Source organism: Anticarsia gemmatalis, chromosome 7 (assembly GCF_050436995.1).
Source record: "Anticarsia gemmatalis isolate Benzon Research Colony breed Stoneville strain chromosome 7, ilAntGemm2 primary, whole genome shotgun sequence".
Lineage (NCBI taxonomy): Eukaryota > Metazoa > Arthropoda > Insecta > Lepidoptera > Erebidae > Anticarsia > Anticarsia gemmatalis.
The window spans coordinates 2,971,875-2,996,015 of record NC_134751.1 but is presented as its reverse complement, the minus strand read 5'-3'; the positions used below and the strand labels follow the sequence as shown (position 1 = coordinate 2,996,015).

The following is a 24,141-nucleotide window of genomic DNA, read 5'->3' as shown; positions in this document are numbered from 1 at the left end:
TAAAACAGTAGCATATTTTGAAATACGTCCCTTTTGCATTAAATTATTGTGGAATAAATAATCATTTTTAGCGTGCTAGAATGGGAAGGCCAGAAATATGACCGTTTGGCATGATAATAATTTTAGTTTTCGTTACAAGTTACAGTTGGTAGATATACGGGTCCACCTTTCCGAATGCATATGTATAATGTGGCCGGCTCAGTTCCATTTCAGCCAGGCGGTGTTCTCCCTTACATCGGCTATGCGAGTTTGGGAGCGCAGTATAGAATTTCGGACGTGATCTGTTCTTTTGACGCATAATATACTATGCTCCATCGCTCTCTGGCTCTTTCTGGTTTTCCGTAAGGGACCATGTTTGGGCAGCGTAGGTAAGGACGGGTAGTAGGTATAAACATGTCGACGAGCTTTCACTTCAGTGACAGTGGAAGGTTACCCTTCATTAGCTCTTTCCTGGACCAGGATCTCTTTCAGGCACTTGTGACACGTTTGTCCAACTCTTTGTCCCGTCGGTTGTTAAAAGAGGTTATCTGGCCCTAGCAAGTGTACTCGTCGACATAGTATATGACGTGCCCGTCTACCTCGACCCTACGTTTTGTGTTGTTGGTCATAACCTGGGTTTTTGTACGGTTCTTACTCAGTCCAATCTGAAGGTATGCCGTGCTCAGATCTTTGAGCATTGATTCGAGTTCCGATGCCGAAAAAGAGAAGAGGACTATGTCATCTACAAAACAATGGTTTGTAAACTGTTTACCACTTACAACTATGCTTTTGATTGCCATAACACCGCCAGGCTCCTGAAAATTTATCTGAGGGTGCTGGTAAATAATTTGGAAGATAGCGGGTCTCCCTGTTTCACGCTTCTTTGGATTTGGAATGATATTGTTGTCTATTGCTTTGATGAGTTTGATGTATGAAGGTTCTATTCTACATAGTATCTTTAAGTAGGACTTGGATGGAGTGATGATTCTAAGGCGGAATGAGTAATGCTGTCAAAAGCTTTGGAATAATCCACGAATGCTAAATATAAAAGCTTATAAAACTCAAAAACCTTTTCTATTATCTTATTTCTTTAATACTCCTGCTGCACTCAGTCTACTCGTCACGTTACCCATTGATTGATGTTTAATTTTACTAAATAATGAAAGTTACGCACAAAGTTTATCTCAATAATTTAACTTACTTAATAAAAAGTTAAGATTTTTTAATTTAGATTGTTTAATACAATGTTTTCCTGGTCTATTCAGTTATGGTTTTACTTAGTAATTATTATTAAACTTTTTGATACGGTTTTTTTACCAAAAAAGTACAATTAACCATTTTTATTTGTAAAACTGTGTTTAATTTTTGACATATTTCTCATAATATTGGTTCAAATTTTGAATGCAAAAGGGACTTATATGCTTTTTTCTCTTAATAGGTAACAGCTATTACAAAGTTTATTTTGTAGAAAGATAGAGCTAAAAAATACGCATCTAATGATATATTAACATCTTATATTTAATAAATAAATATATGAAATGTTATAAAAAAACAGTTTCAAAAATTTGTTTTGGCTCTCCTGTAAAATTTATAGATTTCGATTTGTGGCCCTTTTGTATTCAAGGAGCGACATGGTTAGTCATAATTTCTTGCAATAATCAAAAGTACCTTAGTTCACACTAGTCAAAGAGTCATTGGTATTCAATTTGGGCCGACGTGATATTCAATTATTACGTGTAAGACAATGAATAAACCTACAAGGTGTGAAGTATGCATGTTTGATTGTATAACAAAACGTATATTTTACAAGTTTACGAGCGGAACGTATGAACAATTAGATAATTAGACTTTTTGTTACTTTTTATGCAAGGTCGAAGTTTTACGTTTTCAATAAGAACAATTACCGTGTGTTGTTTAATAGTTTTTGTTATTACCGGAAGGATTACAAGACAACTTGGTTGTTATTGTACGTTTATAGCACTGATTTTTTAGTATACTTTATGACGCAAAACGGAGATTGCAGTCGCTTGGTCTATGTTTTAGTTGCGTGGATATCAGTTGGGTCTTTTTGATATAAGGAGTCATTTTTGTCCACAACCCAGTTAACACGATAGGTTACCCTTCGGTAAGACTGGTTGTCAGACTTTCTAGCTTATGACTGTCAAAGCTATCTGAACTGGATCGAGAACCACAATTTAACAAGCCTCTCGAAACACGGAGGAACTCCATATGTGTAACATGGTCACCCATTCACTGACCAACCTCGGCTAGCGTAGCTTAACCTGAGAGATTGACTTGTGCGGCTGTTGTTACTTAACCAGCTCTTCCGTCTGTATCAAGAATGAATGAAATTCTAATATTTTTTTACACTTACCGCCTGTTTCCTGACAATGGAAGTTCGGGTCCAGCCCCTTGGCGCACGCCTTGGTGATCTTGTCGATCTGCGCATGCGTCACGTGCTCGAGGAACCGCCGCAGGTTGGCGCGCGAGTGCAGCGCCTTCAACGTCTTCTCGTCCAGCTTCAGCATTTTGTACACGCGACGCTTGTATTTTAGCTGAAACGTTTTAGTAGCAAGGGTTATTTGTGAGAAGGAAAAAGTTTTCAAAAATAGAGGTACAAAAGAGTAGATACGCAAATCGATAAACAATGGCTGATAACTTTAGTATTAGGTCTTGGTTTTCACATTAAACTAGGGGCTTTAGCGCCGTATGCATAATGTGCATCGCTTTAAAGTTGACGCTGACGGAAAGATCACAGTAAGCAAAATACTAGACTACAGCTTGAAGACTCTTCAAGACTAGTTATAGGGGGTTTTAGCCTTTGTATTTCGAATAATTAAGTTTTGTAAATATAATTTCGAAAAGTCAGTGATATTCTTTTGGGTTTGAGTCAAGAGTAATAAGTTTTACCTCAAGATAGCCGACAGGACCGTTGAAGGGGTAGTCGCCGAGTCGTCGTTCCTCGTCCAGGAATTTCCCGGCCTTGCCGTTGACTGGTGGACAGAACAGACCATAGTTGAAGCTCTCCTTCAACTCCTGGAAACAATGAGAAGAAATACATTAGAAACGTCACTAAGTCAAATTCAGTAAACTGACTAAATTAAGTACGAAACATAAAAATAATTGTTTTTATTTTGTTATCACCGTAACATATCCATGACTTTAGAAATGGAAAGTCGGGTGAAAATATGGTTAAAGCACTAGGTAAAGTTTACTACTTTCAGGTCGCAGGCAAAAGATTTTATTTTGATCAAGATTTCTCTAAGATAATTTTATCAATTTATATAGGTGGTCTTTTGTCTCATAATATTAAAAGTAGGAGTCATTATAGCCCGGATGGTCTACACTACAATTCAATGAACCATATAATTTACGTCCTACACAATTAAATCTAGCAAAGGTCAATACAACTTTCATTTTCACCAATAAATCACTTGTATGTAAGATATATGAGTCACAAAATTGATAGTAATGGCAGGAACTAGAGATAAATGGGTGACTGAATCAGCAACACTAATTTTGCGACGTAGGGTACCTATTAATTCTGTTAAGGGCAAGGCCCTTTTAGAATGTTTTGGAAAGCAGTTTATTATTACACCTGTTTAGTAATGTCAAATATAAGAACTTAAGTTTACAAGTAAGTTATACTTGTAAACTTAAATGCATTTGTGATCCCGCTTAGTTCTTAAATCGCGGTGCCTTTGATGTACGAAATGAATACGACTTCCTTCGAAATCCACACAATAAACTTTTACTAAAATATTCTCATGCCTACTCTCATTTTTCGAATCGAAGTTTCGTTCACGGAAGAATAATTATGACTTACACTCTATATTATTTTGTACTCGCATACGGGGTAGGCAATAAATATCGGATGACCATTAAGCATCATGTATCATGGCCAGAAGCAAAAATCGGAACGAATAGAACCATAGTACATATACGAAATAGCTATCGAAGTTTTGATTTAGAGTTATGAAGAGATAGATAGATTATTGGAGTCTTTACGCTTCAATCCACCGATACTAATAATAGCTGAGGTATCGAACACTTAACTACACTGTAAACATGTTAACGCAGCACTTACGTCGTAAATCCTTCGACGTAATTAAATGTACAGACGGGTACTAACTACTTTGGTGTAAGCAGAATTATATTAGCTCATTAGTGGTACTATATTTAGCCGTTGAGAATATTTTGGGTCCTGAAAATCACTATTTGTTACTTTGTTATACTAGATTCAAATTGAAAGTTTTTTTAAATTGCATAAATATTGCAGCAAAAGAGAAAAACGGTCAACCATGCAGCAACTATTAAAGGTTTTGTTAGGGGAAAAACAGTGCTGTGCCTAGCACAGCTGTAGCACTTTGTTGCATATAAATGTACTAACTAGTTATTAAGTTCTGTATTTGTGATGTTTCTTTATGTGTAACGAAAATAAATGGTTTAAATAATATAAAGTACCGATTACTACCGATGAACGCCCCAAGTGTGTTAAAAGAGGTATTTTTGCATGTCAAGCTCTTGTAATCGTTATTTTTTATTAAAAAGATGTAGTCTGCAGAAGTATTTAAAATTGGCACTTATTTAAAACCATCGTATTTTACAAGATAATGGTAAACTCAACGTCAACATGACTGTAATTACGTACGTACTTTAAAATAACAAAAATCGTAAATAATATTTTAAACCAACAAAACAAAGAGGCAAATCGCTATAATAAACTAAAGAGGGGTCTATTGTCGAAAGATTTCAGACAAGTGCAGTCAATCATAGTCGGAGATAATTATACTCTTTAATGTCTGGACACTCGACTATTATGTAGGGCTGACTCATGGAACATCACGCAGTATTAAAGCGACAAAATATAGTTACTACGCAACTGAATATTCAAGTACATAAAATAATACATTTTGTAATAGAACAATGCGTTACCTTTTATGAGATATGGCTACATTTATAGAAATTCACATAAAATCTAGTACCTAATTGAAAATACCTTTAAAAGTCTTTTAATCCTAGCTACTGAAAAGAGAATGGGCAAAATAGTATGGAGCCTGGGCGATCCGCGGCCAAACCTGATTTTTTGTTTTTTAATGTAGTTTAGTCCTATAATTACCGTGTAGAAGTTTTATTGCCGCGACGCACTTATATGATAAATAAAATACATTTTTGTTTTTGAGCACTTTTAATAGTATCAAAACATATTTTTGGCTTATATTCGGAGATTAAATAAAAAGTACTATTCATATTATTGCATACAAATGTAGACATTATTAATATTCGAACAATCATAACATGTAAATATATAAATATCGTAACAAGTAAACATCTTGCTCTTCTATAATATATTCACTGAGACGACTTATCTGTCTTGAATGCTCAGCTTAAAAACGAGGCGTTTATAGCCAGTTGCGCTCACTGGTCGGTAAACTATCTGTTGGTTAAGCAACCGTTGGCGCGGTCATTCTATAGATGGGTGACCGCATTGTGGTATTTGAACTGAGCTTCTCCGTGCTTCCGAGGGCACGTAAAAAGTCGGTCCCGGTTGTTGTCAACTAAGATAACATTCGGGCGGCTTAAACAACTTTGAAAGTAGGTGAACCATATGATAGATAGATACGAGTTACGATTATAGTTCATTTTGATGGCATTGCAATCGTTATAAGAAGATGTAACGTTATTACACAACATTAAATGCATTACAGATACGAAATAATTGTATTTGTTCTATGAAATTCCATTTTATTTACATGTCAATATATTGTTTCCTGAAAGGATTGCAGCGAAACGTTCTTAGTAAAAGTTGTTCCTAGTTATCATTACTTTAATTTGACACTACTTTCATTAATGGCCGCCGACCGCCCAGGAGTGCCCATTCTCCAAAAAGAGTAATATTAAAAAGAAGATTTTTTTTCTGGTACAATGAAATCAATGACTGAAAGTGAGAATGAAATAACTAGCTACTAAAACAGTGACAGCCCTACTCATGGCTTTTATGACGTCATAACTGGCTGTAGTTAGGCCGTCTGGTTAATGATCTCTCTTTAGCAAGCGGCAAGCGATTAACATCAAAAGGATGGCCCGGCTATTGGCTGTGCGAAAAAAAATTCCAGATTATAAATGTCTGTCGCATTCGGAGACATCATTGGCTTTAAATAGTTAAGAGTTTGCGAATATGTTACGAAATAAATTAAATGTTATTTATCATTTATTGGACGTGGTTTATATATTTTTTTACTCTTACTATGTTGAGGGCAGAATGTTGACGATGATAATCATATCCTAATGGATTTTCTTATTCATTTGCTCAGGCGTTACTACTATTCTTCTAGGATTTGAAAAATCTATTTATTCTATTTACTTGTGGTTGACTTTGCGAAAGGAACCTATGACCAACGGTGGTAAATAAAATAAACAAATGATTTACTACTTTTAATTTATTATTAAAACTTTAATAGACTTCTTGACTCTCAAGTATGGCAATATTGATGTTCTAGACATGTTCCTTTAAGTTCACTGACTCATAACAAATATTTTTTCATACTCGAACAAATATTTTTCATAGATCTTTTTGCACTGTAAATAGGTTTAAGTGTATACTTAACTAAGTACACTCAAACAACATCAAAGAATAAACATAGTACTATCGCCGCCAGTTAAAATATACATTTTAAGTTAAATATTTAATGTTTTTACTGATCTTTGATACATATACTTGAGAAAATAGGGTAAAACCATGAGAGCGAGTTATATTATTAAGCTAAGTATTTAAACTGAACCTATGTAACTGTTTTAATTTATGACATCACAAATTTCGTAAATTTTTAACATCATCATCAACTAAGAGCCTATAAGAGCTAGGTGCGAGCTGAGGCATAAAAACAGTTGTCCAAATATAGGTATGCATACATAAGCTACAAGAAATATGCATAAACCTTTAAACCTCTCGTCAATCACAATACAGATAATTCTCAGTCAGGATTGATGTAGCCCCACAGAATACTGCAGATCTTAGGTCAGAACTATATAAATGAGTTTAGTTCGCGTTATTTATGAGTCTGCCTAGCTGAGTAGTGTTAGCGCTAATTAAGATGTTGTCGATACAGATCCTAGTGGTCGAGAATTTATAGCTCCTTTGATTTGCTAGGTCTGTGATTTGTGTTATAATGATAAGTATTAATTAATGTTTGTGTTTGTAGTTTGTAGGTTTGTAAGCCGGAACTTAGTGGTACTTAAACAGAGGTAAGATCATAACTGCCCAGTTTAACTTTGCCATTAATGAAAAAACATACTTACTACTGAGTATCATCGATGATCCTTCTCAATCAATGTTTTATTTCACAATGTAGTTACCACGCACATATATATTTAACTAGCTGACCCGCGCAACTTCGCTTGCGTTACATAAGAGAGAATGGGTCAAAATTGTCCCCGTTTTTGTAACATTTTTCACCCGTACTCTGCTTTTATTGGTAGTAGCGTGATGATATATAGCCTATAACCTTCCTCGATAAATGGACTATCTAACACTGAAAGAATTTTTCAAATCGGACCAGTAGTTCCTGAGATTAGCGAAACAAAACAAACAAACAAACAAACTCTTCAGCTTTATAATATTAGTATAGATTTTAAATTTTCTTTATCTAACCTTATTACAGTGAAATAGACACTACATTTTTAAACCAACGCGCTCTGATATTTCATTCAAAACCAACATCACTCTAACTTTTCTAACAAAACTAATTTATATGCGAGCCAACAATAAAAATGAAACACCTCGGTGACAGATGATACATTTTCAGGCCCGCAGTGTACAGCTATGAGTAAAAATATAATCACATACAGACAACAGTTATTTTATTTCTTTTAGGCGTAAAAGTATCTATAAAATGATTCATCATAATCATCATCATCATTAACAGCTTTTTCTTAACTCATCGCAGAATATACACCTATTCGTTTACGACAGGCTTGCCTTTTGAGACGTCTTCTTGTCTTGTCTTGGTCTTCCCAACCAACTTAACTAAGCTATCGCTTCAACTTGCAATATATCTTCGGAGAAAGACAAAAAATATGACAGCGTATACCTATTTTGCTCGTAAGTGTACATAGTTATGCCACTGTTTGGTACAGTGTAGTGCACATTAACAGGCTTGATATATAGCTGAAGTGTGTAACGTAACAAGACAGGGATAAGTTATTGTGGAGTGCACATGGCGCTAACTTAAGGAATTGTTCCACCATAACATGTTAAAATGATGGATGCGCGCGTTTTGTTCAGTAAATGTTGTTAAGAATATTCTAGAAGTTTTGCGAGTTTTGATGGATGAATATAAATGTACGTTGTGTATGTAACTACAGAATGCTCTTATAAGCATATTTTATGCAAATTATGACATTGATAATTTTAATTTTATTTCACTTCTAAGGCCTGCTGCACTGTTTCGTTTCTGTAGAATTATTAAACCACATGTAGAAGGTTCTTAATCTATCAATCAAACTTTAATTACAGCTATTTGTCAAGGACACATTTAGTTAGAATCACTGTATTCTACAACTGCGGCATATCGCGTTGGATTGAACAAATAGGACCACCAAGTTACGAGAAAGGGTACAAAGTAGATCATTACTTATAACCTCAACTACGTGGGTATAATAAGCTCACGGATCTGCAGTATTCTATAGTCCAACAATTTAGTAAAGAGCACCTTATACAAGATGCGCGGGTGGTGGAAGTACACAAAATTTAGAATATCAGTCACCTGCTGACTTATGTAGCAGACAGTTGTCTATTTGCTACGAATACTTTATATTAGACATCCACGAAATTATTCAATGAAGTCGAAGTCAAATATGCTTTACATTATAAACTTTTTACAAGTATTTGAAATCGTCTCAGCATTTTTAATCTACGACAGTTTCGGAGAAGCTTTTGAAGAAACGGCAAGAAACTCGCGGCTTGCTCTTCTTTTCTTCTTCTTTATGATTGTTAATTACAATCAATATATATCGGGCAACCGATGTTCTCTATCAAGTTCTTAGTATAGTAAATCAGCTCATAATACATTGTAGAAATACTGATACAGAAACAATTGTCTGGTACATTTCTCTCCGCTATTTCTCTAGAACGTGACTCCATGTATGTAATACAATGTTTCACACAGCCATAAAACATGAGACTGATACGTGAAATGTAGGTAAATGGCTGAAACGTTACCGTTGAGAACTAATTAGACCTCAAAGCCTTTGTTAATGATTAAGTTCTCGAGTTTAATATCCATATTGTAAGTCGTGTTGGGTAAAATATGTAAATAGTGAAACCTAAGGCCTTATTTATCCTTACAAACTTACGCTTTGTTTGATGGCAACATAACTGACTGTATTGATTTACAGAACAAATATTAAACCCGAATATAACTAATGTGGTAAATAAATGAAGAAAAGAAAAGAAAATTCATTCTCCACTTCGGAAAACAATAACAAAAACTATCCACTCATCCATATTGCTCCCAGTGATATTTTCAAGAAAATCCTGACCTATTTCGATATAAAATTCGCTTTATAATACGTCTAGAGATTGTTCCATCGAATTTAGAGGGAACATCGTAATATTGGACGACACCCGGTATTGCAGCGATATTGGCCCACTCGGTGGAAATATCGGGAATGTCGAGGATATGGCGCGGTGACGTCATCGTTCACCACGGCTTACCCCAAGATGTAATATCTGAAGATTAAAAAAGCTTGTACGGTGTTTTAATATTTGAGATGAGATGTCTGATTGCTACGTATTGATGAATATTTGATAAGATTGAGGTGCATTATAATGTTATGAGATTTTGTTGAACACGTGCTTCTGTACTTTATATATTATGTATATACAAATGGATTCATGTGCAAGTTTTTCGTGATAAAATTAATTTAGAAAAAGAGCTATTTGGGTGTTGTCAAAATTGTACTAAGTGAATAAGGCCATGGATAGATATAAAGTAGCCACAGATAAAACTGTTTGCACTTCTTTATCACAAAATGCATGGATAGTACATGCCATAAAGAATTTAAATATTAGCAAGACTTTACTTACTCTTGAGAGATTATAAGATAAGGTCATTTAGAGCTTAGTCGAGAGATTAATTAGAGCTAGATTAACAATGACCTTGTATGGGAGATTTATTCAGACTATATTTCTGATACTGATTCCCTGTTGCATAATCGGTTGTGTATCCAAATGGATACCACGAGGATCTGGGCTCGAGTTCCAGGTCGGACAAAGTGCTATTGGTCTTTTTCTAATTTTATTGTTTGTAGTCGCGAGTTTGGTCACATGTACGTTATAGATAGGCCGATCTCCTATTACATTGGACTGGCATTGGCACGGGTGAATTTTATACGCCTCTGTCTACACTTTTAGGTAAAACGATGATATTAATATTATAATGTATGTATATTTCTTGAATTAAAAGGTAATATAACTTTTGCCTGAAATCAGAGCTTTAGCAAACCAATTTCTGTAAAAATCGTCTAACTTCATCGCTGGAAATCATTGTCGTTCTCAGAATTTGTAATTACACACGCACCAAAACCCGCGCTTTGAGGTTTCGGGTATTATGAAATGAAAATTATATTACAGCGATATCGTTTTAAAATTGTTCGTGATGTAACTTTGAAATAAACATGTATCTACATAATAATAATTTATTTTTGTATAAAAATCTCAACGCTTGATATTTATCCGGGTTTTTAACTCATTATTGTCCCCTTGGGAAGGGTCTCCTCCCGAACTGAGTAAGGGGTTAGGCCTTGAGTAGTTAAACTTTGCATGCGTTCAAGAAATGCTATAAACAACTTTTGGAACATTAGAACATTTGGGCTTTGAGAGACTAAGAACGAATAGAACCATGTAAAGAAAATGATTTATTTTGATGTCAATAAAAATATATATTATTATCACTGACAGTACATACCACACAAAATTTCCTTTCAACAAATTCTATTGTTTATCTTCAAAAAGCTTTTCTAAACAATTTTCTATTCATAGGCGTTATAACAAAAGTCAATAAAGTGTTGTTAGTTACACCACTATAAATTCAAACAAGGAGAGATGTAAATATGTATCATTGCGTTTGTGCAGAGCAAAGTAATTAACATTAATAATACAGTAGGTTTACTACCTCTGCCTACTAACTGTACGTAGGTGTTCCTGTTATTGAAGATAGGGCTGGTAAACATTTTTTATTTAATATACTATGAGATGTCAAGTTATACCCCTAGAAAAGAGAAAGCAATTTCATTTGTTTGGAGACTTTTCCAGTTTTTCACAGTATAATTTTAAATATAATACAGGGGCAAAAGTGAAAATTAAATTTTAAATACTTATATTCTTTTAATATTGAAAATAGCATTGTATTAGTATACTCCTAGTTAAAGTGCACAAATTCAGGCGTGTAACTAATGCCTATAGAGCCATTATAAACGAAACAATTACGATAACGAACGGACAAATAGGAACAACGTGTTTACGAAACACAAACACCGAAAACGGCAACAAACGAATGCATTGTCACCTCAAAAGTACCAAACAGCCAATTCAGAGAACAACCGGTTCATCAACTAGTTGTCAAACTTGTTGGCAGCCCTCGTTGTCACATACGACAATTAAACCACGTTTTAGCATACAATAGACTTGTCTAGCAACTCGTTGGGAGTAGGTCAGTCGATTGATTGCTTGTTACCAGTTCCCAGTGTTCCACGTATCAATGTTTATTGACAATAAATACATCAGATATGATGTGCTAACCGCTTCAAGTGCGTAATGAATGATTGATGAGAGAAATTGATGTAGATATTTTATGAGTTATTTCATTTCCGTACAGTAGTTTTAGTTGATCTAATATTTGTAATGTTGCTTTAACTATTTCAGCTATAACATTATACCTTTGCAATTTCCATAAATTCTGTGTGCTAAATTATATATTTTTGTCTAACTTACAATCGATAATTTAGTAGAAACGGTAGGAACTCAGGCTAAAAATTATATTAAAGTAGTAAGCTAACATTTGCGCTTCAAAGTATCCTCGAATATCGTTTCACTAAATAATATTCCATTCTATTTTTGGAAAGACTTTCTGAAGATCTTTCAAGAGGCTTAATGGAGCGAATTTAGGCTGAACCAGACAAAACATTAAGGGATATTGAAATGATTTTTATTTTTGTACGGTTCTTGGAAATGGCTGTTTACTTGATTTTTGTTTGTACGATATATTTTATCAAAAAATCGTGGGTTTATCTTACTCATGGTACGTTTCAGGAAAATCTTTGAAGGGATAACATTTAACTTTTTCCTACTTCATACAACCTTATAAAATACTAGCTTCTACCCTCGTCTTCGTTTGCATGAAAACATTTCCCGACGAAAAAAAAACCTATGTGTGTCAAATTTCATCACAGGCCATTCAGTACTCTTTTCATTAAAGAGCGACAAGCATACATCTATTCTTTCGCACTTTCGCATTCTTAATATAAGTACGATCAAACAAACTTTTCTCTGATGACCCTGTAGGTTTAAAGTACCGTTAAAATATAATATTAGCACAACAAAACGCCAATTAAGCCTGCTTACATACATAACAGTATTACTCACAATGGGTTAACGTAACGTAAATTGAGTGGCTATTCATAATTTCCTTAAGAATCTAGTGTCAGATCTGTTCTTTGTTGTTCACCCATTGAGCAATTAGTTGCGCTGAACGTGGCTTTATCAGTACCCTGGCCGTGAAAGCTGCTGTATTATGAGCCGTTGTAGTCGATGTTAATAGAATACATTGTTGGCTACAACTCTTTGAGAAGCTGTGAGATACACGTGCCACGGCCACCAACGCGGCAAGTCTGTAATGTCATTTGAAAATTATTCTGTATTTCTTGGAAGCTACGTTTAGGTTAGTACCCTCATGATAGAGGTTTCTTTATATACCTAAGTATTTATTCAATGTCTGACGGCCTGTATTATGTTTAACTTTAGGTACACTCGTAAAATGATCAGGATATGTTATCTTCAATATTGCAATTCTTGGCCAATTTTAATACTTATTCGGTATCTTGAAATTTTCAGAGTATCAAATTCTTAAAATGCCTAGATACACGTGTGGTACACGTGTTTCATATAAATTCGTCATACCCACCCGCATCTAAGTACCACACACATATTAGAAGGACATGACCGATAAGATCAGCTTAAGCCCACACTGCCCACTATTTCCGTACATTCTTCACACGTCTAAGGGAACCTACCCACGTGATGTGAGGGCGACAGAAGGTGTCAATTGGCGAAAGATAAAATATATAAGATAATATAACCGCGACCAATTCAGAGATACGCAATTATAAAGTGTACCTGTTTTGATTAGCTTTTACAATTAAACATGTTACGGAAGGTAAAGTCCTGAAGACAAACATAGGCTACTTTTTCTTACAATATTATTTTTATCTCCTGAAGTTATCATAAAAGGAGCCGCCTAGGTCAGGTATCAATTCATATGTAATGTATCCGGACATACACGACTTCGAAGTACACAGGTATCAGTCCTACGTGTCTCGTAAGTCCAGGGTATTACAGAATAAAAGTTTGGAAGCGCAAATGGGGCCATTTGATGTAGTGAGGGGAAGCAATCAATTTATAGCGGTTCGCGCCGCTCAGTAATTGATGTGCGGTCTACGTTGAGTTGACGGACCGCTCGGACGGACACGCGCGTTTGGATTTATGGGCGAGTTACTTGCCTGTTCGCTGTCTTCACGATCGATCGAGATAAAAAGTGTTTGTTACGTGCAGCAAGCTTGAGGCGAGATAGTTACATTTTAGTGTTGTATCCGTTTTATGTATGCAAATTTTACTGCTTTGGTCCTTTTTATGAATTTATAAAAATACTTAATGATTCGCTTTAAAAGTCAGATGTGTATAACTGGCGGACTATGTTTATTAAGCACAAGCTTTTGCAGGGATCATGACAAGTGACGTTGTTTAATCATAGTCTGCACCTCCATGAAAAGAATGCTTGATTTTCAGTAAATACGGAGTTAGCAAATTAAGTACCCTATGTACTTAAATTGCTACTACTACTTAAACTACGCAATTTATACCTGCCATCTTAGTTTTATCTAAAAATAATTTTAGTATTCGTGTTTTAAAAACCTAACGCTTTTTTATGTAGTCCAGCAAATTGCAGTAATCTCTTGCACCTAAATCTGAAATAAGAGCACTAGAGCATTATCTAAACAAGAATATAGTCGTAATAAGATTCTGTTGTGTCTCACGTCTCGTGCAAGCGTGGAACCCATGTTACAAGTGTCTCAGATAAGAGCCTTTTGTTCCGCAACATCCTTACTCTTATCTTGTGTTGAGTTGACGTAATAATTAGGGCTTTAATATCTACAAGTAAAGTCAAATCTCTACAAGTGCTGCAATTTATTTTATATACTACTAAATCAGCGGTCAGTTATGTTTATGGTGCATTCAAAGTAACTTGTCTAATTGTACCAGTAAAATAGTATAGCCTTAGTTTTGACAAACAAGAACTAACTAACTTTTGTGTGTGAGTTGTCCAATAATATTTATTATTTATTTATTTAGTTTTATATAAGTACTTTACAAATAACTTAAATTAGTTCTGCTTCATAAATTTTTTATTGATTACAAACATCGTGCCAGTAACCGAATGACAAGATGTTTGGATGTGAATATAGTTAAGGACGTTCGTAAAGATCGTACCAAGTAGCGTTCTTTGGTATCTGCCTACCTTTATAATAACAATACATGATTTTATGTATTTAAGTCGTGCCAGTAAACTTGCCAATTAGAACACACTAACTTGTATTAATTTTACAGCTACTAAACGCAGCATCAACACGACCTAAGTGGATCAGTGGTCAGCTGATAGATGTGTTTGTCACATCGACACGAGTACTCGATACAGTTCGATACTCGAGTCACTCGCGTCATTTGTATACACGCTGTATACAACTCGCTCATTAATTTATATGACTGTCAAGTTCCGTGGTTGGAAAGAGATGGAGATATAATGCTGTCTTTATTCAACGATAGAACTTGGAACACTTGTCAGAGTTTATACTCGAGACTAAACAAGAAGCTTTTATGTCAAAGTTACTAATTGTTATAAGATTCATTATTTATGCCTTTCAAATAGAAGAGAATATCGTGCATGTTCGTACAGCCTTTGAATGTAACATAAACAGCACTATGTTGTGATATTGCATGTCATCAAAGATGGAAACAACAGAATGACGAAGTGAAAACTTATTGTCAATAAATGCTGGCCCTGGAATTAAAGATTACTTCACGATCTAGAGTCGCACATACTTTAAAGACATTCAATTAAATACAAAATTCTACGCTAAATGGAATATGGAAACAATTGCTATGTTACACTTTCTCATTTACAAAGAGATTTACTAATTACTACGCAGGTGTCTTAAACATTCAAATTGATTTAATTAGTTCCACGTTTCATATAAAATGCATACGATCATGAATGAATCAATGAACAGCGGTGAAAGTAGTGTGGAGAATCGTTCATACTCGTAGTGAGATATTACTATCTGTGTATATGTGTTAGTGCGTGCAACTTTCCATGGTATGTGACCGGCCGAAGCATTGTAAGTTAATAATGCCCTACTTATTCTACCATGCTTATGGTGATATTAGATGAAGGCGTGATGTTTTAGAATATTCTGTAACGTTTAAGGTTAGTAGTATTAATAATATGATAGTAATTGAAAAGATTCTTCAAAAAGGCGAAAGGTGTAAAGACTATAAGACTCAAAAATTGTATCTAAAGTGTAACACATTAACGCCATACTTCGGTTGGTGAATATAAAATTTCAAACCCAGAATTTAAAATAGCACATTCCTTAACTGAGCAATGTATTGCATTAAAAGCAATATTTTAATTGACGTTTTATTATAGTATCTGTATTATGTGAACTATTTAAGTAAGAAACATACGCACAACACATTTCCGAATGAAAAGTGGATAGAATTTGTAATCAAACTACGCCAGATTACAATGTTTATTTTAGGTTTTAGTACCAATAGCTCCTTTATGTATGTCACCTAAATAGTGGGCGAGTAAGCAACAATGTGGCTACCATATCAATGGAACAGCAAGACCTTTGCTCTCGATAAAGCAAATACAAGGTAAAGAGAAATGGGCTGCTTTATTGTTAAATAGATTCTACAATGTAAGACTAACGATAATAGTAGGGCTGGGTTTAGAAAACTATAAAACACGTCTAATCATTTAACTCCAAACAATTTTCTATATTTTGATCATTATTTAAAAACAAGTTCTGGAGATGTACAGCTAAGAACTAGACCCTTAACAGAAATCGTGCACGTGATTTTCCAATTACAAAACGATGTAACTTGAAAATCTAGTTTTCCATTTATAAAAAACCACATACGTTGACTCAACTAAGGCTATCTTTCTAAAGTTTAATATACCTTCTTATAACATGTCAATGGAGATTTAAGCTAAAGAAATGATGTGAAGGGAAGTGGAAACTTTGATGCCCGGTTTCTGAGTACGTTTAGGGGTAGTTTATCCATCCAAAAACTTTTTTTTATATAAGTTTAAACGCTATTGAATAGATAAACAACCGTTAAATGTACGTCAGAAACCGAGGGTAAGTCAACTACTTGAAACAAGCTACAACTAAGCTTGGTAAAATGACTAGTAAGAAATTGTGGCATTTGTGCATATAAAATCCATAGTTACTAGGCTCCATCATAGTCCATCTTAGGTATAGAGCCTACTTAAGTAAACTCACTGAACTATTCTATTAGTGGTCATGTAAACATAGATGTACCACAAATCCTTAAGCTACAGGATACTAGAGAGAGCAGTCATGTAATCCATGATATTAATCACTATCCCTCTGTAGCCAGTAATCTATCTGCGGCGGCTTAGTTCCGCCTGTTCAGGCTGAAGCCTTCTGTGGTGAATAAGGAAATAATAAAAGCATAAAAAATTATATAAAGACGTGTTGATGTCAGTTTACTTTCAGAACAAACATGTTGAGTCTTAAAAATTGCCCATGCATTTCACATCCACTCGTTTTGGTTAATTCCTTATCAATATTAAATTCCCTATTCAAACATGTTTTATTTCAAGTATTTGAAATCGTCATTGTTTTTTTTATCTACCTCCGTTTCGGAAAAGCTGTTGCTCGTGAGAAGAAGCGGCGAGAAACTCACTGATTCATCAGAAATCCAAACATTCTTACGGTTATTTGTGCTTGATGTTAAGATCAATGCCTTACTACACACTATATGAAATATTACCATCTTACTAGAGCTCATTCACTGCCAATGAACCAAGAAAGCTGCCAACACCTTAAAAGAAACAACTCATTCATACAAAACTTAGCCGTTATCTGAATAGCAGATTGCCAGTTACGTTATATCCAATAACAGCTGGTAACGAATCGCAGCACCCCTAATTACAGGTCAGAGTCGCAGGCAAATAATAACAGTAACGGTTTAACATCGCGATGTGATAACCATCGTGACATTCGATTTGCACGAACTGATTGTTTACTGGATTGTTTTGGTATTTATAAGTTATTCTTAAGATGGACGTAGGCATTTTGATAGATAGTAATGCTAAAAGTTGGATGAAAATCAAGCTAAGATGATGTTTATTGGTATGTATAATCGAGGGTTGTTATAGTCTGAAAATGATGTCACGGTTAACTGAATTGTAGAAAGGTTTTATGTCTTTTCACGATTTTTAATTCTGCTATCTATATGTATAAGCTTGATGAAGTAGGAATTCCAGAGAAGGCTGCGATGAAACAGTGTTCTCTTATGACGAACGTTGACGAAGAAGTTTGAAAAGCTCCTATAACATAACTGACAATAAACGTAAGATCCAGAAATCTATATGTATAACGCATAAGACTCGGTAAAGCTTTTAAAAAGTTAAAAAAACAAAAGGAAGACTAGTCTTAATATCATAAAATTTATTTAAATCTAAATACTCAAGTACATTGTTCACATAGTACATTGTTCATCACCAATCATACAAGACAAAGTAGATTTTTTTTAAACAAAGTGCCACATACCAAGTCTCATTGTCACCTATTTCTCGGATAACTCACCCACATGTTGTGAATACTTGTGACTTACAATGGAAAATGTGTACCGTGTATCATATGTGAAACAATAACAGACTTTCCCTCTAATAGTAGGAACATCTTAGCCGTCTGTTTTACTCGTTATGTTGACAGTTCGACATTACTTATATACTTCATACTACATTTATATGGTTAAAATAATTGCACGTCGGCTTTCTTAGGTATACGGCCAGAGGCTTTGCTTTGAGGTGAGATTCTACTGTTCAAAATGTAAAATTGATTTAGTTCTGTGGCCTTTAACATCCAATCTTTTATTTGTAATTTAGTTCGTCCATTATGGCTTAGCATGGCACAGTACAGACGGGTTTATAATGAAAGAGGGGAGGCCTTTGCTTGGTAGTAGGACACATAAAGTGATAATAAAACAAACTTAATTTGTAAATGATCTAACAATGGATTGTGCTACTTAAAAAGACAGAGGTTTATAATGTAAGACATTTTGTGCTGAATTAGATGTTATAAATATTTAAAGAAAGGTTTGATTACGTTGAAATAATCGTAAGAAAATCTTCATTGGAATCGGTTCCAAGCACCACGATCATAACTTAATTCATTCCGTGAAAGAAATATTTATTAAGAAATAACATTAAACTACTACGCTATAACAAAGTAAAAGTTCGAATTAAAAGCGTCATAACCATACTTTATAATGAAACAAACATTTTTATCTTCAAAGCATTTACATTAAAGAGAGCAGTAAAACACTTTTAATATTCATAGTACTTACTTATTGTATAAAGGAGCAAGTGAGATAACTAATTAAGTTACTTTAGCCTTAGGGAGTTGAACTTTTAACTGCCTAGCTATATAGAGAATGTACTGAGGTCTGAGAATAGCTCGTAATGTTTTTTGTTTCCATTCATCAATGCCAGTTGAGATTCATTCTGCAATTTAGTGCTAAAACGTTTTTGTGTGGACTAATTGCTAAGTAAAATGTTGAATATTTTGATTTCCGTATATTTTGATCATGATGTAGTTCGTGCCTTTTTCTACTATTTACATGGTACAAGTTTTTTCCGGAATACCTTTGTAAATAGACCAAATTAGAAAATTCTCCAGTTTTTTGGGACTCATTCGGGAAAATAATATAACATGCTTACGAAAGGCTCACAATCTCCTTAAAACCTACATAAAATACCTAGACTTCTGTTCAGTAGTTTCTTCCCTAAAATAACTTACTTCAACACTTCCACACAACATTTCACGTGTAATATCTTTCTTTCATAAACCCCTACAATGTCGTGGTCTTAACAAATTCCTAGAACGTTTTTGTGCCTTTGTACGAAGGCTGAGGTGTAGGGGAACGGATATACAATACGAAGGAAGCAATCACGGACGCACGAAGTAACTCGATATTTCTTCGCCAACAAAAACTTGCCAGCCAAAAGGATGTGCAAAACCTTCTTAAGACTGTCTACGTTCATATACGTATATATGAAGAAACTTATAATACTGAGAAGTAATAGAGATGTGTTTGGCTTTTTAAAGATATTGTTAGTCGGCTGTTCAGTTTTACAGGCTTTTGGGATCATTCTATGCAAAATGTTGGTATAATTGATAATCAATACATTAAGAAAGGTTTTAATAGTGTGATAGAAAGAGATTAAGTAGATAGTTTTTGGAAGTGAAAAGATGAGGAGCAATGATGAATTTCAATAGGTACCAAATATTTTATAAAGCTATTCTGGTTAGTCAGATTATTGAAAACTTCGTAGATTCTTTGTACTTCTCTATTGAGATCAAATTCTATATTTGTATCGCGTCTATTAATAAAATTAAAAGGAAATATTAATTAGAACTGTTAGCTATAGAACACGTTTGTCAACTAAAATCACAATGTACTAGTTCCAAATGTAGAACATAAAATTTAATGATATGGAGTAATGTTTAAACTAAATCTGTTTTTGATCCGTTTTCATTATAAATCGTACGTTCCCATTTTCGGATAGAAGTTAATTAATTTTCCACGAAATGTAGAGAGTATTGAAGAGTGAGTATAATGGGTAGTTCTCAATGAAATAATATGGAATTTGGAAATGTTGCTCTACTTGGTATTGAATACCGCGAATAAAGGTTCTGATGGCTTCTTAGAATTACATGTTTGATAGGTTATTTTATTATTAAGTTCGTGTTTGCAGAATGTTAACACGTTTCGTGAAAACGAAGCTTCTATAATCCCTCATTCAACGAAATGGATTATTGTTTATGAACAATTTTCGCTTTTGTTTGTTTATTTTTCTCTTATCCGTGATTATAAGCCAGTGGATGTGACTTTTACATTTATGTTCATATAGGGAACTGCATAATTTATACACATTTAATACCCTTCCTGCTTTTCCATTAGTCAAATTGTTTATTAATGCACAAATCATTTATTTATTTGAGTCAAATGTTGACACCTACGACAGTCGTTACAATTACTGAATCTATTACTACTAGGGAGAGCCTTATGAGAAGACCTAGCCAGACACTCACGGCCACTATTTATTTTTACTTTCGTAACAATATTATTTTAAACCCTAAACCATATCACTCATCTTTTAATCAACAGAACATTAAAATAATCTCCTTTTCATCACTTGCGTGTGGCCTTTTGTCTTACATAACACAATTATATCTCTAATGATTGATGTACTCAGTTACCATTCGACACTTAACAAACGGATCGCATTACGATGCCTATTGGGCAAACGGTCTGCGCGATAAACCGGTTGGCTAGACTTGACCAAATTCGCTGTTCAGTTCCAATCGGTATTAAGGTGGGATTGTCATAATGAGATGAGTTTTGAAGTACGATGCCTGAAGCTTTATACGAACTAATTTGCCAAAAAGTCGTATGTACAGAAAGTAAATATGTGATTGAGAAGAAAAAAGGATTTTATTTATTTGAACTGAAAATAACTTTATTATTGCTTGGTTTATTGTTAGACAATCGTTCTCAATTACAAAATATGGTCTCGAAATAACAGTAGACCGTACTGTTGCTTTTTTCGGCCTTACAGACGTAAGCATGAATAATTTTAAATATCCATCGGAATACTAAAAAAGTTAAAATCAAATAAAACAATTTAACAAGTACTATAAACTAATACTCATATCCTACTGTGCGATGTATAAAGCAACGATGAAAATATCTTAATCAAACGTTGCGATCGTCAAAAACATTCCGTATTGAGTAATAAGTAGGCGAGTGGAGTAGGTGCGTATCGTAATTGGTTGAAAGTTTTATTATCGATACACTAGATACAGTACCATGGCCTCTATAAATCAGAAAGCGTGATCCAAAGTACTTGATAGTTTGTTTAATAGTATTCTATGTTTTTTAGGGTCCCGTAACCAAAGGGTAAAACGAGACCCTATTACTAAGCCTCCGCTGTCTGTCTCTCTGTGTCCAGGCTGTATCTCATAAACCGTGATAGCTATAAAGCTGAAATTTTTAACGAGTGATATTTTCATTGCCGCTATAACAAATACAAAATATAAAAAAAACGTATAGGTATTAAGGGGATTCCCATACAATAAACGTTTTTTTTTTTGCATTTTTACGTACGGAACCCTTCTTGCGCGAGTCCGTCTCGCACCTGGCCGGATTTTTATACGTTATTTTTCAATTCAAAGTAAATCATTTGAGCTAATCGTTGAGTAATTATTGATTGCGGAAAATATGTTAGTTTGTTGAATATTCATATGAAAATTAACAAGTTTATTTGATTCAATGTTTGTTGAAACTTTCGTTTTGTTAATTTAGTTGATGTGATTGATTCATTAGTTAACAGATTGTTTAAATTTCCTGGTAATAGATATTTTAAAAGTGAATCGAAATTATTCCAGCTGTGTACGAAAATTGAATGGATAACTTTCTATAGTCAGTCATAAAGAATTTGTTATGATTAGGCTATACCAAATTAGGGAGTAGCGTTTTAAATTCACCATTTGTGTGTAGTAGAGACGACTCTGTAAAGAAAAAAACATATTTTCTTTATAGCTTTATACAAAACTTTTATTTTTAAACTCTAATTTATTCATAATCAAGAATTTACATCGATAAAAAATGTAACATTTTACGTAAATATCAATTACAGTAGGAATGTAAATCGGTACGAAAAGAATAATTCACAGTGCATTGGCACGGGACAGTAATGGCATGATGCATGGGTAATAAACGATAATCGGGCCCCGAGGACCTGTGATCGGGAATCACGGACGATATTCACGTAGGATACCTAGATGTGGCCTGAGTGAGAACCTATCGCACTGCTTTTAGATATATTATGATACTTTTTTTAAAATTTCGTTATTAATCAAACCATATTACTATTATAAGTTACTCAGCCGTGTACATAATTACATACTAGTTTAATGAATTGATGATATTAGTAACGAGATTTTTTAAGTTGATACTATAAAGAAAAAAAGAAAATATCTTAATATTTGATATTTATTGAATTTGATTTTTGTTGGTAGTTAGTTCTCCCAAAAATACGCTAGGCGAGCTGATAGATGGCTTGATAGTGCAAGAGAATTGCCTCTTTCTATATTAGTAGGTTCGAAAGGCTTTACTTCGGAAAAAGTATCAAGAGTTTCCGTTCCCTCTTCTTTCAAGTATCTACAAAGTTTTACAAGTAGTTTTTGTTTATTCTCGTTACATCATTAATAAATTTCATTAAGTTACGATTCAAACAAAATAAATAGGTGTAACTTTGACCAGATCATAAATAAAGTGTAGAGATGATGGATATTAATGATTTGCGCAGTATCTACTCGGCAGAATTCCGCAGTGTACTGTGCATTCATTTGTATTATTATGTACCAAATTACGTCAGGTGCTGAGTTATTACACTAAGCCGGACGTTTAATGAAGTCATACTCTGTTAATATTCAGTGATTAATATGTATAACAGGTTCGCAAAGTCGAAGTAGATTTAATTTTCAAGATTTTCTGGTCGGTAAGGATAAATAAAGACGTTCTATGTGAACAAAATGTGCGCTAGGATAATCGGTGATATTATGTTAAGGAAGATACTATTCATTAAATTAAATCAAAAAGGTTAAGGACTTGTGGGCTTGCCCCTTTTTCAAAGGATAAACATTACTCTATTTTTTTCATATACTTACCTATGTCTGCACTTTCGGATATAAAAGGCGTGACAAGGTTTCAAGTCAATACATACATAAAATCACGCCTTCTTTCTCTATAGGGGTAAGTAGTGACGAGAAAACGCAACTTGGTACAATCCTTACAAACTTCCTTTGCTTCGTTTACATCTATTTATCTTATTATTTAAAAAGTAAATAAGAAATATGTTATCTGATTTTCATATAATGTCAACCCAAACAAATCAGATAACATCATACTACACAGCATATTTAAAGTTTGTTCGCAATACTTGAGCACCTGGCAGTAATCCAGGCATATCTAGTGGGTCTAGATGTTAGCGCGGCAGTGTCACGCGCGCATGTCAGCTCGGCGAGATTGCAGAGATGGACACAGCGTCCGCACCTCGGGGTGCGCTATTACAACATTACTGACTACACACTACACGCTAGATGGCGGACTATAACAGATGCAGCTACATATGCAACTAGGAACCAACTTAGTTAAGGATAAGTTTTGAGAAAAATCACGTAGGGCAGGTTACTTTGGTTTTGATGATTTATAGAATTTGCTACACTCGGTGCGATCGAATTTAAAATTTTCTTTAAAAATCAATTCTTACGATAACTCCTTACTTATTTGATTCGATAATGGCAGAAAATTAGCAGGCAGTTCGTTGTGCACCTATAGGTGAAATCATTATCTTAGACAAATAATTCATCGCTTTTATTCCTGTAGATGTATTGTTAGGTTAAGAATAATTAGCAACAAAATCGTTTGTAATTTATAAATGCTTACGTAAGTAAATCATCAAATTGTTATCAACATAAATGAAATATGAAAGGCCATTTTAAAGC

The 24,141-nt window shown here is 34.2% G+C and overlaps 1 protein-coding gene across 6 annotated transcripts in view; it reads right to left on the bottom strand.

The window, feature by feature from the left end:
• Positions 1-24,141, bottom strand: part of Prosap (SH3 and multiple ankyrin repeat domains prosap) — a 232,042-nt gene that overhangs the window by 18,411 nt on the left and 189,490 nt on the right. For all 6 annotated transcript variants that reach the window (XM_076116507.1, XM_076116508.1, XM_076116506.1 and 3 more), the window contains 2 exons: positions 2,890-3,015; positions 2,354-2,534 (listed from right to left, as the gene is read on the bottom strand). In XM_076116507.1, the coding sequence (XP_075972622.1) occupies positions 2,354-2,534; positions 2,890-3,015 (307 nt within the window). The remainder of the gene's footprint in view (positions 1-2,353; positions 2,535-2,889; positions 3,016-24,141) is intronic.